At 53.5% G+C, this 14,718-nt stretch overlaps 2 protein-coding genes across 2 annotated transcripts in view; one reads left to right on the top strand and one right to left on the bottom strand.

Annotated features, from left to right (window-relative positions):
- The window catches only part of LOC115397564 (phospholipid-transporting ATPase ID-like), a 33,553-nt gene extending 28,676 nt beyond the window's left edge, over positions 1-4,877 (bottom strand). Inside the window, exon 1 of the mRNA XM_030103921.1 lies at positions 4,850-4,877. The gene's annotated coding sequence lies outside the window, so the exon portion shown is untranslated. The remainder of the gene's footprint in view (positions 1-4,849) is intronic.
- The window catches only part of LOC115397565 (metal transporter CNNM4-like), a 27,730-nt gene continuing 14,956 nt past the window's right edge, over positions 1,945-14,718 (top strand). Inside the window, exons 1-4 of the mRNA XM_030103923.1 lie at positions 1,945-3,348; positions 10,685-10,828; positions 10,938-11,072; positions 11,943-12,112. Coding sequence (XP_029959783.1) covers positions 1,947-3,348; positions 10,685-10,828; positions 10,938-11,072; positions 11,943-12,112 — 1,851 coding nt within the window. The 5' untranslated portion in view covers positions 1,945-1,946. The remainder of the gene's footprint in view (positions 3,349-10,684; positions 10,829-10,937; positions 11,073-11,942; positions 12,113-14,718) is intronic.

Here is a 14,718-nt window from a genome sequence, read left to right as displayed (position 1 = left end):
TCTTCCTCCTCCTCCTCCTCCTCCTCCTCTTCCTCCTCCTCCTCCTCCTCCTCCTCCTTCATTGATCTGTGTTCATGATGAAGGTTTGGAGTCTCTCTGCTCTCAGGGTGAATTTCGCTGAAGCTCTTTGAAGAACAGCAAAAGTTCACAAGTATCAATAAAGTAACGGTAAAAGTAAAGTGAAGTAAAGTATCCACAATTACAGGTCAAAACGGATCGATACAATTAAAAGATTAAAAGTTTCAATTAATGGCAACTGAAGGTTATAAAGTATCAATAAATTGCAATAATAATAATAATAATAATAATAATAATAATAATAATAATAATAATAATAATAATAATAATAATAATAATAATAATAACAATAATAATAACAGTAAGAGAGCTTTATTTTTTAAACCATCAGAAAGAAGAAACGATCTGTTCTTTTCTGCACATTTCCATTGAAAACTTCCACGGGAAATCAAATATTTTTTGTGTTTTGCGGGTTTTGTTCACTTTTCTTGAGCAGTCTCTGTCTGACTGAAGGTTTTCTGGATGAAAGAGGCTGAACTGAAGCTGAACTTTAGTCACGTGGCCCTCCTGCTGCGATCAACCGGAAGTTCAGTGAACAGGTGAATCAGTCACCGTCCAGGTGTGAATGAGACCCGGATCAATATTCCTCTTCTCCTCATGTTCTGCTCAGATTGAGGATTTCAGTGTTTCGTTTGCCACAGAACAGTTTTCCCATCAGCCCCTCTGGCTGCACTGACACAGTTTGACCACCAGGTGGCGCCGCGTCCTCACTTAACAGCTTTACATTCAACTGTCCAATCAAATCCATTCAAATGAATGTATTGATTATATCAGTTGAACATTAAGGTGAATTCAGCTTCGCAGTTTCACATTTTCACTGCCAGGCAGGAACATTCAGAAAACATGTCTGAAAATAGAGAAAAAAAATGTTTTTTTACTAATTTAAATAGTTCAGATTTCCAAACAATCCTGAATTAATGACTAAAAGGGGTTTTCTACCGTCATTTCTCCAGATTTTATGTAAAAATGAGTGAATGTGATCATTGCACCATGAAAGAATTATCGTTGTAATGTTTTGCTTTGCTCTTTGTTTTTTTTGGGTTTTTTTCATTTGAAACAATCAGACATATTGTTGGTTGTTTTCTTACATTTAAATAAATCAGAAATGTGGTCTTATTTCCATTTTTCCATTCAAAATAGCCTAAATGTTTATTTAACTGTATTCATATATATATAAATTAGTTTAAATCATCACATTATGGGCTTTGTATGATTTTCAAAAAGCCAGAATTTGTATCTGATTGGCTTTAATACATTTGAAATATTCAAGATGATTACATTATTGAGGCTTTCATTTTTTAAATAGCAAGAACAATGATGTTATTTGTTTTTTTCCATTTTGAAATGAGTTGGAATTACTCAGGATGAATCAATGTGACTCATTGTTTTGTTTGAAATTCTTCATTGATGAGGTTGTTTCCTGGACTGGATTGGAGACTTTTCGTTCCAATTTGGCCCACGGGCTTTATGTTTAACATCACTGGTTTAACTGGACAATATCACTATGTGATGCTCATTTCATGAATTTATTATTTTTTTTAAAGAAAAGAAAAAATAAACAAAAATAATAATAGTACGTAATGTTAATATGTATTACAGTTAATTTTTTGGCTAATTGTCTAGTTTACAGTTCAAAGTATAAATTGATCAAATTAAACAATAAATGTTTGGGAAATAAGTAAACAGAGAGGAAGTCCACCTTAAATCTAAAACAGTCAGTCTACCTTAAAAAACCAACCCGTAGGGGCTCGTTCTAAGTTTGTGAGTGACGTCACGCCCTCTGATTGGCTGCAGCGCTGCATACTAATGAGGGGAGGGCCGGTGGAAAGGAGTAGGTGACGTCAGTTCCCCTGCTTGCAGAAACAAACATGGCGGTGGAGTGGAGCGGACGGAGCTTCACGGGAACTTTGCTCCTCTTTTCCTGCGTGTTCGTGGGCAGCCGCGCCGAGGCGGCGCTCCCGGAGGCGCCCAACGCCACCCTGATCCTCGGCATGCGCCTGGAGAGGACCGACAAGCCGTCGGAGACCACCGCGGAGGGGGTGATCCAGGTGACCGAGGGGAGCGACACCTTCATGCGCTTCTACGGACTCCGCTTGTTCCCGAACACCTCGGAGCTCATCCGGTTCGCCGAGCTGCCCTCCGGCGAGGCGGACGACGACGACGCCGTCCTCGACACCGCCAATAGGACTTGTCCCGAATACACTAAAGACATCACGGTGAAGGGCCCCATGGAGGTGCGGAACCAGAACACCGCCGGGGTGGTCCGGCTCAGCATCCGGCAGCTCCGGAAGAGCGAGGCGGTCAAGCTGTTCGGGCTGTGCGTGCTGGACCGCCGGGACCAGCGCTGGTACCTGCTGGACGAGGAGGACGGCCGGCTGCGCGTGGTGGAGGTGAAGAAGTCGCTGCTGCCCATCTGGCTGCAGGTGATCCTGATCTCCTTCCTGCTGGTGCTGTCCGGGATGTTCAGCGGGCTGAACCTGGGACTGATGGCGCTGGACCCCATGGAGCTGCGCATCGTGCAGAGCTGCGGCACCGACAAGGAGAAGAAGTACGCCCGCAAGATCGAGCCCATCCGCCGCAAGGGCAACTACCTGCTGTGCTCGCTGCTGCTGGGCAACGTGCTGGTCAACACCACGCTCACCATCCTGCTGGACGACCTGATCGGCTCGGGGCTGGGCGCCGTGGTCGCCTCCACCATCGGCATCGTCATCTTCGGCGAGATCGTGCCGCAGGCGCTGTGCTCGCGCCACGGCCTGGCCGTGGGCGCCAACACCATCGCGGTGACCAAGCTGTTCATGCTGCTCACCTTCCCGCTGTCCTGGCCCATCAGCAAGATCCTGGACTGCGTGCTGGGCCAGGAGATCGGCACGGTGTACAACCGCGAGAAGCTGGTGGAGATGCTGAAGGTGACGGAGCCCTACAACGACCTGGTGAAGGAGGAGCTCAACATGATCCAGGGCGCGCTGGAGCTGCGCACCAAGACGGTGGAGGACGTCATGACGCCCATCGGCAACTGCTTCATGATCCACAGCGACGCCGTGCTGGACTTCAACACCATGTCGGAGATCATGGAGAGCGGCTACACCCGCATCCCCGTGTACGAGGACGAGCGCTCCAACATCGTGGACATCCTCTACGTCAAGGACCTGGCCTTCGTGGACCCGGACGACTGCACCACCCTGAAGACCATCACCAAGTTCTACAACCACCCGGTGCACTTCGTCTTCCACGACACCAAGCTGGACGCCATGCTGGAGGAGTTCAAGAAAGGTGAGGAGACGCGCTTCGGCTCGGAACGCCGCGCAGAACCCGACCTGGACTCCGAACGGCTCCGGGAAACCGAGACGGGTTCCCGAGGTTCTCCTCTGATCCAACAACCAGGCCGGTTAACCTGAGAACCAATCAGCCGTTCAGTTCTCTGACAAAGCAGTCAACCGGTTCACCAGTCAGTCGGTCAGTGAAGCAACCCGTCAACCCAGAAACCAACCGGTTAAAAAAATCAGTCAACAAACTAACCAGCTAGTCAGGATGTTAACCGACCAGTCAGAGTTTAAAGAACCAAATTAACCAGGAGAGCCGTCAGTAAGTTACCCAGCAGTCCAGCTAATCCGTCAGTCAGTAGATTAACAACCAGTCAGTCCAGTAACAGTAGAACCCTGAACCCTGCGGTTCTGAGTAGAACCCTGCGGTTCTGAGTAGAACCCTGCGGTTCTGGAGTAGAACCCTGCGGTTCTGGAGTAGAACCCTGCGGTTCTGAGTAGAACCCTGCGGTTCTGGAGTAGAACCCTGAGGTTCTGGAGTAGAACCCTGCGGTTCTGGAGTAGAACCCTGCGGTTCTGAGTAGAACCCTGCGGTTCTGGAGTAGAACCCTGCGGTTCTGGAGTAGAACCCTGCGTTTCTGGAGTAGAACCCTGCGGTTCTGTAGAATCAGTTTTCAGCCTTTCGGGTGAAATCCGTTGAATGTGAGGAACCCGTGATGCCGGCGGTTCCGGCAGCCGGTCGCTCGGCGGCTCGTTGTGTTCAGTCGGACTGAGGAAGCGTGAGGCCGTGGCTGCTGAGTTTGACCTTTGACCTCTCTGTAGAGAAGCGACTTGAGGAGCTCAGGGTAAACGGCAGACTGTGTTCTGCCGCTTGATCGTCCGTCTGAGCGCCGGTTCCGCCTCCTCTGATCCAGAACCCGCCGATCATCCTAAGGGGAACGGTTTCCCAGCTGGTGTAGAGCAGGGGTGCTCAACCTGCGGCTCTGGGGCCACAGGAGGCCCACTGACCTTTCTGCTGCGGCTCCATGAAGCTCAAACACTTCAGAGCCGCTTTATCCTCAGAATGATTTATTCCTTAAAGAAACACTCAGATGGGAAAAGATGCTAGAATGAGAAGAATCTCTAAACCTGGAAAAATGCTTAAAATAAAAGCAGAAACAATGTGATTCTAGAATAGATGGAATGGTGAAAACGTTCTTCCCTGCTGTGTTTTCGGTCATTTCGTCCGCTGCTTCCATTAGTTGAGCTTCAGCTCTTCATATTAATTGAAACTAAAACCAGGACCAGAACCAGCTGGAAGGATGGACCTGTCCCCCGCGCTGAGCCGGTCCTGAGCCGGTCCTGAGCCGCTTTTTGTTCAGGTTTGAAAACTTTGTTTGAAGCTGGAAGCTGTGGCCGGCGCGAGTTTGATCTGAGAGGAAAATCAGATGGACGTCTGCTGCCGTGGTGAAGACTGGACAGTCCTGGAGGACAGGACGCTCACTTCCTGTTTCACTTCTGTGTTTTAACACGCACACACACACACACACACACACACACACACACACTGAACCCACCGAATCACAGCGACCAGGAGCCGTCAGCCCTGCTGAGGATTCTCCTCTCGCGTCTTTATTTTTCTCCTGCTGGAGCCCAGGACCTCCGTCCGGCCGACTCCTCCCGGTTCTCTGATTCTGTGCTCGGTATGAAAAATGGCAAAGCGACTGACTTCAGATTATTACCGTTTATTTAAGTACAGCCAGATGTAATGCTCAGCTGGACCTTACAGGGAAAGATACGCAGTATTTCACCCTGAAAGGGTCCTGATGGTTGATGAGACAGAGCTGTATTCCATGTTCTTCTGGGCGGGGCCTGAACCGACAGAGAGGCTGGACTTTGTTCACAGTTGGACAGTTTGGTGTTGATGTCAGCCGACATCTTTATCGAGGATGTTTGGAACACCGGTGTGTGAGTGTTGGTGTCTCTGGAACATGTGGGTGTGTTTACACTTCAGCAGAACGTCTTGTAACCTTGGTGCCGTTGTTCTCAGGAAGAAGTGTGACAGCGGCCCGACGCGCCGTCAGTGCAGCTCTTCCCTTCACTTCATCACGGCAGCAGTGATCATTTAAAGAGAAACCCAACAGAACCTTTTGGTCACTTTTCCTTTTTTTTCCCCCATTTTTCCGGACTTTCTCTGCAGTTTGAGCTCTTTGAAATCTTTGTTCTTTTTTTCCTCTTTTTAATTTTTTTCTTTCTTTTCCTGACAGCTGGGTCTGGTCTGCTTCAGTTCCTCCTGCCGAAGCCGTTTTAATCCTGCAGACTTCAGCGTTTTTAATGCAGATATAATGAAACATGAAAACAAAGTGTTTCATTACGTTCCGTCCTGCCGAGGCTTAACGGAGCTGAAGGGCCTGGTGCGGGTCCAGGGCCGCAGGTTGAACCCCCCCAGCCCCTGACCCGGCCCCCCGCCTGTCTGTAAGATTAGCTGAAGTTCCTCTGGCTTGCTTCCTGGCATCGGTTGCCATGGCGACCCATTTAGCAGAGACCTGAAACTGAGCGGTTTAGCCGACGCTAGCTGCTAGGTGGCTAACTGACTAGCATCAGCGTCATGTGACCCGACGGGAAGCGAGGATGTTAACGAGGCCAGTGGCCAATCAGAGGAGAAATGACCTTTATGGTGGCGTTAACGAGGAGGAAGCAGCCGGTTCCCCTCAGCCCGACGCCGTGTGTGTGTGTGTGTGTGTGTGTGTGTGTGTGTGTGTGTGTGTGTGTGTGTGTGTGTGTGTGTGTGTGTGTGTGTGTGTGTGTGTGTGTGTTCCTCTCTCTCTGACAGAGGTCGGCTGAAGGTCGTTTTCTGATCTGATCTTCGTTCCGGTGCTGCGCCGCCACCTCCTCCGTGCACGTGCTGCCGTGCACGCTCCTGGCACACCCTCACATACCTGCCGTTCAGGCTGCAGGTGGCTGAACACACTCCCCTCCCTGTGTGAGTGTGTGTTCACACACTCTGCTGCTTTTGTTCCTGATCTGAAGTGTCCCAGCCCGGTCCAGCCCGGTCCAGCCCGGTCCAGCCCGGTCCAGCCTGGTCCAGTCCCACCAGACTCGAACAGACCCGCCCTCCGTCTAACATCAACATCTTGAAACGGGCTCAGAGGTTTCTGGCTCTGGGTCAAAGGTCACCCAGAGCACACCCGGCTGGTATCTGGAGGGCGTGTCTCTGAACGCCGCCTCCTGTCATCCAGCCAAGACCTGGTTCCCCCGGTCCTTCAACACCCCCAGGGGCGCTACACCGGTCCAGGCTGGAGACCTCGTCCTGGGTCTACCCTGGTCCCAGGTTTACCCTGCTCCTGGGTCTACCCTGGTCCTGGGTCTACCCTGGTCCCGGGTCTACCCTGGTCCCAGGTTTACCCTGCTCCTGGGTCTACCCTGGTCCTGGGTCTACCCTGGTCCCATTCTACCCTGGTCTTTATGCCGTGAAGTCAAACCGGCGTCGCTGTTCGTGGGTTTTCTCTAAAGCGGTCCTCAGAGTCCGGGAAACAGGTTTTGAGAAGGACCCCTGAGGTGGAACTTCATCCGACTCCGTATCCATGGAAACCGTGGAAAGCCTGCTGCTCATGTTCTCCATGGCAAGATCTGCTCTGCACATGCTCAGTAGAGGGACAGGAAGGACAGACAGGACTGGTCCTGGTCCTGGTCCTGAGTTTCCTGGTCTACATGATTCAGTCCTGGTCCATATGCTCCACATGGTTCTGGTCTATGTAGTCCTGGTCCTGATTCATATAGTCCTGGTTCTGGTCCTGGTCCTGGTCTACAGGATGTATGGTTCAGGTTCTGAGGTTTTCTGGTCTTTCAGAATAAAGTCTTGTAGTTCTGGTCAAACTGCTTCATGACTGCAGTGTTGAGGTTTTCTAACTTACTGTGTGTGTGTGTGTGTGTGTGTGTGTGTGTGTGTGTGTGTGTGTGTGTGTGTGTGTGTGTGTGTGTGTGTGTGTGTGTGTGTGTGAGAGACGTGCACTTCGTCCTTTGTCTCCTCCTGAAAAGCCGGTCGTGCTGCTCGTATTTGACGGTTCTATTTTTAAGAGGCGGGAGCTCAGGTGATCTGGAGAGACACACACACACACACACACACACACACACACACACACACACACACACACACGCCCTCAGTGTTGCTGATTCACGCTCCTCTCCGCTGACGGCCAGTTATGGAGGATCCGCCGGTTCGGCGCCGGTTGGACTCCAGACTCCACCTGCTGGTCGGAGTCGGCGCTGCGTGCGTGGAGGTGTTGGACCTGCTGGTGCGAGGCTCCTTCGGTTTGCTTTAAATAAATCATGACCTGTTTGACCTCCCTGCGTCCGCCGAGCCGGTCGGGACCGGAACGCGCCGGGAAATGACTACCTGGAGGCGCCGCAGTGCCATTTAGCAAGCCTGGCCGTACGCCGACCAGCGGCCGGCGGTCAGGGGGATTTCTGGAGAAAGAAGCCACTCAGCACAAACACACACACACACACACACACACACAGTGTGCAGCAGTGCGGCGGGCTGGCGGGCGTGCACGTGGCCGCGGTCGTGTTGCGTCACGCTGGGATTCCTCTCATGCTCGGCTCTTTGTCTCGGCTCTGCCGGGCTTTGTGAAGAACGGCGGCAGGCTCCGTCCCGGTCTCGGCCCTGGTTCTCGGCGATGGTTCCCTGTCCTGGTTCTCGGCCCTGGTTCCCTGTCCTGGTTCTCGGCCCTGGTTCTCGGTCCTGGTTCTTGGCCCTGGTTCCCTGTCCTGGTTCTCGGCCCTGGTTCCCGGTCCTGGTTCTCAGCCCTGGTTCTCGGTCCTGGTTCTCTTCAGAACTCCTGCCCAGCAGCTGCTGGTTCCTGATCGCGGGGAGTTCCAGTCGTCGGCTCTGGACTCGTCTCTCAGCGGGGCTCTGAGTCACATGTTCCTGACGTTAGAAATCTGACGCAGGCGGAAGAAGGAGATTCTGCAGACCTGTTTAATGTGTGAGTTAAAGGTCAAAGGTCACTCCAGGTTCCTCAGTGTTACTGGAGGTTAAAGTAAAACCATCCAGGGTCACTTAGTTTAGATCATTTCTCTCTAAATGTAAGAACTTTTTTGCTGCTCTATCTGAATTCAGGAGAACGTTCGACTCGTCCAGGTTTTTATGTCTTCAAGACAAACTGACCAGCGGATCAGTGTCGTCTGGTTCTAGATCAGCAGATCTGTGGATCCTCTGGTTCTAGATCAGCAGATCTGTGGATCCTCTGGTTCTAGATCAGCAGATCTGTGGATCCTCTGCAGAACAGGGGAAGTTAATGGAGAGTTTCCTGATCCTGTTCCTACGGAGGCCCGCAGGCGTCAGGCGAGGGAACGCCTTCTGCAGTTAGAGCAGCGTTCCCTCGCTTCATTATAGCGAGGGAACGCTTTATTTATCCCGTTCCCTCACTACAGAAGGCGTTCCCTCGCCTGTATAAAATATTGGTATGTTCCTACAGGGAGCATGGAGAACGTGAAGAGTAGAGGTTCTCAGACAGAACCCTGTGGAACTCCAAATCACCACGTTGGGAAGTGACGGCTGTGTGTATTTCTGTGAGCCGCACACCGCTGTCATTCGCTCCTCTTCCACACACACGCACACACACACACACACACACAGAGCCTGAAATCAGCAGGCACACACTCATGAAAGTGTGATTAGTGTGTGTGTCACTGACTAACTGAGAGGAAGAACGTCCCCCGGGGTCCAACTTCCTCTGAAATATTGACTCAACACTACAGGGAGAGGACACACACACACACACACACACACACACACACACACACACACACACACACACACACACACACACACAGGTTTGTATTTCTATCCTTGTGAGGACACTCATTGACATAATGCATTTCCTAGCCCCTGACCCTGACCCTGACCCTGACCCTGACCCTGACCCTGACCCTGACCCTGACCCTAACCCAGACCACAACACAGCCGAACCCTAAAGAAATGTTTTGACCTTTGACTGTTTTCAGTAACAACAACATGGTCAAGAAAACACTGTTTCCCTCATTAGGACCGGAAGAAGGTCCCACAAGGCACATCGTGCAGGTTTTCCTATCCTTGTGGGGACATTTGGTCCCCACAAGCATAGAAAAACGCGCGCACACACACTTTCTCTCTCTGTCTTTTGCACGGCGTCAGGCGCGGGGCTCATTCCTTGCGTCTGTCCTGTCCCTGCTGGTCCTCCTGTCCCTGCTGGTCCTCCTGTCCCTGCTGTCCCTCGTCCCCCCTCACCCCCTCCTGTCCGTCTTCATGTCTCTGGTCTGGACTGGGGTGGATCCTGTTTCCAGTCGATCCTTCAGGATCAGGACCCGCCCAGGTTTACGTCCAGCGTCCCTGAAGTCCGTCCGTCATTTAGAAGCTTTCAGTCTCGGTTTTAACAAACGACGCGGCTCTTTAAAAATCTGTGGAAGAGCGAGACGCTTTGCTCTCTTCGTCTTTGTTGACCTGTTTTCCTGGAAGCTGCAGCTGAGTGACCTTTTGACCTCCTGTGACCCCAGGAACTCAGAGTCTTTCTGAAGGTCAGACTCAAACCCCAAACGCCCCGTGTCCCGTGACCGGGAGGAGTTCGGGTTTACAGGAAGTAGGGCCGTTCGGACGCACGGCGAGGACGAGCGCTCGCCGGGGCGCGTGCACGTGTCCCTGTGCACGTGACCTTCTGGACGCAGACGTCCTGGACGGCCTCGCTCCGTCAGCAGCATTAATGATTCAGCCGCTGCTCTGCGGCGAGTTCAGCGGGGAGTCGGGGTGTGTGTCAGTGTGTGTGTGTGTGTCAGAGTGTGTGTGTGTGAGTGTGTGTGTGTGTGTGTGTGTTGGAGTGTGTGTGTCAGAGTGTGTGTGTGTCGGAGTGTGTGTGTGCTGTACTGTCACACCGGGGGTCAAAGTCCAGACCCCGCCCGACTGTAATGACCTGTACTCATTAACAGGCTGTTTGTGGAGCGGGCGGGTCGGCGTTATCTCACACACACACACACACACACACACACACACACACACACACACACACACACACACACACTCCTTCCACGTGACGGCAGAGCTCGGCTTGATTGATTAACACCTTGCGTTGTCCTGCGATGTGACGGTTGCCATGGCGATGCTGAGGCTTCGTCTGATTGGTTCGTCCGTCCGGAGTCGCTGAACACGCAACGTTTCGCAAACCGTCCCCACGGCGGGACTTCAGTAAAACGCTTCGGCTGCGTCGCCGTGGAAACGACGGCAGCTGAATGTAAAGCGAATGAAACGGTTTGACCATGAGGTTTTACTGAGTTCCAGACACTCGGGGGTTTTTGGGGAACGTGGAACTGACCGCTCCGTCTGCCCCCCTCAGGGAAGTCCCACCTGGCCATCGTCCAGAAGGTCAACAACGAGGGCGAGGGAGACCCGTTCTACGAGGTTCTGGGTCTGGTCACCCTGGAGGACGTCATCGAGGAGATCATCAAGTCGGAGATCCTGGACGAGTCCGACCTCTACAGTCAGTCTGCCCCCCCCAGCCCGACGGCGGCCTGCTGACCCGCGGCGTGGACCCTGACTGTGTGTGTGTGTGTGTGTGTGTGTGTGTGTGTGTGTGTGTGTGTCCTCAGCCGACAACCGCACCAGGAAGAAGGTGGCGCCCAGTAAGACCAAGAGAGACTTCTCTGCCTTCAAGCACGAGAGCGAGTCCAAGGTGAAGGTGTCCCCCCAGCTGCTGCTGGCCGCCCACCGCTTCCTGGCCACAGGTGAGCACCCACACACACACACGTCACACACACGGAAGGCGCCGCGGGCCGCCAGCTGCTGCGAGCCGTTAGCCGTTAGCGGAGGCCGGCGTGACGCAGAGCGCAGGCGACCGGTTTGACCGGCGGTGTGAACCTGAATGTTGGCCTCTGGCAGGCCGGACCCGCCCTCGCCGCCGCCGCCTCCTTTGTTCTGGCTTTGGGCGGGCGCCAGGACACCTAACGGAGCGGCGGCAGCGGTGGCGGCGGCGGCCTGACTCATCACGACTGCAAACCAAACACGTTACATAAGTTCTCCGAGTTCTCCGGGGTGTTTTACAGCCGGGCGGGACCAGCGACAGGTGGCTGAGTGTGACATATCAGATAAAGAAGGGCTTAATCAACACTTAGCCCTGCAGATGAAGCCAGTTGCGTGACCTTTGACCCTGTTGTTTTCTTCCCGCAAAACTGAAAGTGGCTCTAAATCTGCAGCAGTGATTCAGATCCATGAATTACTCAACAGTCATCACCACTGCTGCTTTCCTTGCTGTGTTATCATGGGCATGACTCATCTGGCCCAGCGGTGTTCAACCTGTGGCTCCTCTGCAGAGGCTCCGTGCATGTTGCATTGCTCGGGGCCGAGCCGAGACGCGGCTGAGGCCGTCCTCGTACCTGGATAACCGCTAGAATGAGATTCAGAAGCTTTCAGAAGGCGCTGAATGACAGAAGTGGCTGACAGCCGCTCTCAGCTGGATGGTGCATCACTCTACGCCCATGTAGAGGGAATTTTTCCATTTAATGAAATCTTGACCCGTCGTGGTGTGTGTGCTGAATTTGAGGCTCCAGATGAATTGAACTCACGGTCGTCCTCTCCGTCTGTCCTCGTCCCCGCAGAGGTCAGCCTGTTCAGCCCGTCTCAGATCTCGGAGAAGGTTCTCCTGCGGATCCTGCGCCACCCCGACGTCATCCAGGAGATCAAGTTCAACGAGAACGACAAGCGCTCGGCGCATCACTACATCTACCAGCGGGGCAAAGCCGTGGACTACTTCATCCTCATCCTGCAGGTACGGGTCTGCCCCGCGGCACTTCCTGTTCCTGCACCGGCAGCGGGAACAGGAACGCTCTGCTGCTCTCACCGGCTGGGTCTCTGCATCTGGACCTCGGCTGCAGGGGGGTTATAGCTTTTTAAAGTTTTTGGTATTGGTGTCACTAATCGGTGTCACTATCAGTAGCGGTGTCGGTGTCGGTGTCGGTATCGTTGTTGGTATTAGTATCGATATCGGTGTCGGTGTCGGTATCGGTGTTGGTATTAGTATCGATATCGGTATCGGTGTCGGTATCGGTGCATCCCGGAGCTGCTGCTCCTGGTTACCTTCCCGGTGTTGACTGGCAGAGATCTGCTCCCTCTAAATGTCACATTCCCACCGCCTCAGCGCGGATTAAAGCTGAGCACCTTGGGTAATGAGTGCGACCTTTACCACCACCAACTACCCCCCCCCCCCCCCTGTCAAGTCGCCGCTCGCCGTGTCTCTGGAGCTTAGAGGCAGCCGGTTATCTCAGAGCTTGTGTAAGCTGCAGCGTGACAGATGGCGGCGGTGGGCGGCGGTCACGCCCAGAGACGTTCAGCGCTCGTCTTTATTTTCATCGTCTTGTTCAGATTCAGTTCACTGGTTCCTCTCAGACTGGGGGGGGGCGGGGGACTCTGCCGCTTCAGGTTAAAACTTGTCGTTTTTTGTTTTCGGTAAAGTTTCAGGTTTACACGGCAGTGATGCCCGTTTCCATGGAAACGGCAGAACGATGTGAGCAGAACGTAAATCTTCCCACGTTTGTTTCCAGAGCGACGTGGTGAAAACGGAGAAAGCCAAAACTGTCCCCTCTCTGTCGCGGTTCACCGGGATTTAGTGTCTGATTGGCAAAAAATGTTGGAAGATTCCAACAACAAATTTCCTCCTTTTTTGCTTGTTAAACGTCTGCTGAGCAGAGTCCGCTTCAGGGACTCTCAGACCTGTTGGGTCCTGGACCCTGGACTGATGGACGGGTTTCCAGTCCTTCAGGACTCCCTGATCCTGTTACATCACCGACACACCTGCTGTCAGTCAGCCGTCAATAGGACTAATCCCAAACACAAACACACACCCCCTCCCCACACACACACACACACACACACACACACCCTCCCCACACACACACACCCAGCCTGAGAATCTCAGAACGTTCACACACCGTCAACACACGAGACAATCCCAGCGTCCCGCTGCAGCTCCCGTCCCACGGCGGTGGGAAAGTCACACCGCCCCACCTCGTCATTCCCAAACACTAATTACCCGGGTCCATGTAATCCCGGGATCTGTCTCCAGGCCCCCGGAGACCGGGGCTCGGTCTGGACCCCACACGTGGAGCGATGCTCTGAAAACCTTCTGCCGGCGTCGATACGGTCCCAGAATAGAAAGGCTGGTTCTGTACAGTGCTGTGCTGATTAATAATGTATTACAGCATTTACACACACACACACACACACACACACACACACACACACACACACACACACACACACACACACACAAAGTGCAGACAAGGCCGTGAATAATTCACGGTTCGGAGTCTCACTGGAGCTTCGTGGCTGAAATTGTTTCTTGTTTTCTCACATTTCCATTAATTAAAGTGTAAGAGTGGAGGTGAGAAGTTCTCTGGTGGAGCAGGAAGTTCTCTGGTGGAGCAGGAAGTTCTCTGGTGGAGCAGGAAGTTCTCTGGTGGAGCAGGAAGTTCTCCGGTGGAGCAGGAAGTTCTCTGGTGGAGCAGGAAGTTCTCTGGTGGAGCAGGAAGTTCTCTGGTGGAGCAGGAAGCTGCTCAGGTGTCTGGAGGGGCTGGGACTGCTGGGAGTCTTGGTGAAGCTGGTCCAGTTCGTCCCTGTCGATGCTTTTTGGCGCAGTGGTTCAGGTGCCTCGTTGCTCCGCCCCCTGTGTCTTGGTCCTGCCCCGTCTCCAGGGCTCAGACTGGTCTTTGCGGGGGTCTCGGATTCCCCTCGTCTTTCTCCGGTTCCTGACTGATCCATCCTCCTGTACCGACCCGAGCCTGAAGGTCTGGACCGTTCTCAGGACAGGGTCTTTTTCCTGTTCAGGACTTAAGACGTCCGGGCCGGCAAAGAGCGACTTTCACTGACGAGACGGTTCTGGATCCGTGGCTCCAGACGGAGAACAGCAGGGTTCAGCAGGTCTGACCTGTGCTTCCTCCACCCTGGTCCACTCTCTGGTCCACATCCTGGTTCACTCCCTGGTTCCTTGTTCCTGCCATGGTTTGTGGTTCACTCCCTGGTCCCTGTCCTGGTCCCTGGTCCCTGTCCTGGTCCCTGGTCCCTGGTCCCCGTCCTGGTCCCTGGTCCCTGTCCTGGTCCCTGTGCTGGTCCCCGTCCTGGTCCCCGTCCTGGTCCCCGGTCCCCGGTCCCCGTCCTGGTCCCTGTCCTGGTCCCTGTCCTGGTCCCTGTCCTGGTCCCTGTCCTGGTCCCCGTCCTGGTCCCTGGTCCCTGTCCTGGTCCCTGGTCCCTGGTCCCCGTCCTGGTCTCCGTCCTGGTCCCTGGTCCCTGTCCTGGTCCCTGTCCTGGTCCCCGTCCTGGTCCCTGGTCCCCGTCCTGGTCCCTGGTCCCCGTCCTGGTCCCTGGTCCCCGTCCTGGTCC

Source organism: Salarias fasciatus, chromosome 12 (genome assembly GCF_902148845.1).
Source record: "Salarias fasciatus chromosome 12, fSalaFa1.1, whole genome shotgun sequence".
Lineage (NCBI taxonomy): Eukaryota > Metazoa > Chordata > Actinopteri > Blenniiformes > Blenniidae > Salarias > Salarias fasciatus.
This window is presented reverse-complemented; position numbering and strand designations above follow the sequence as displayed.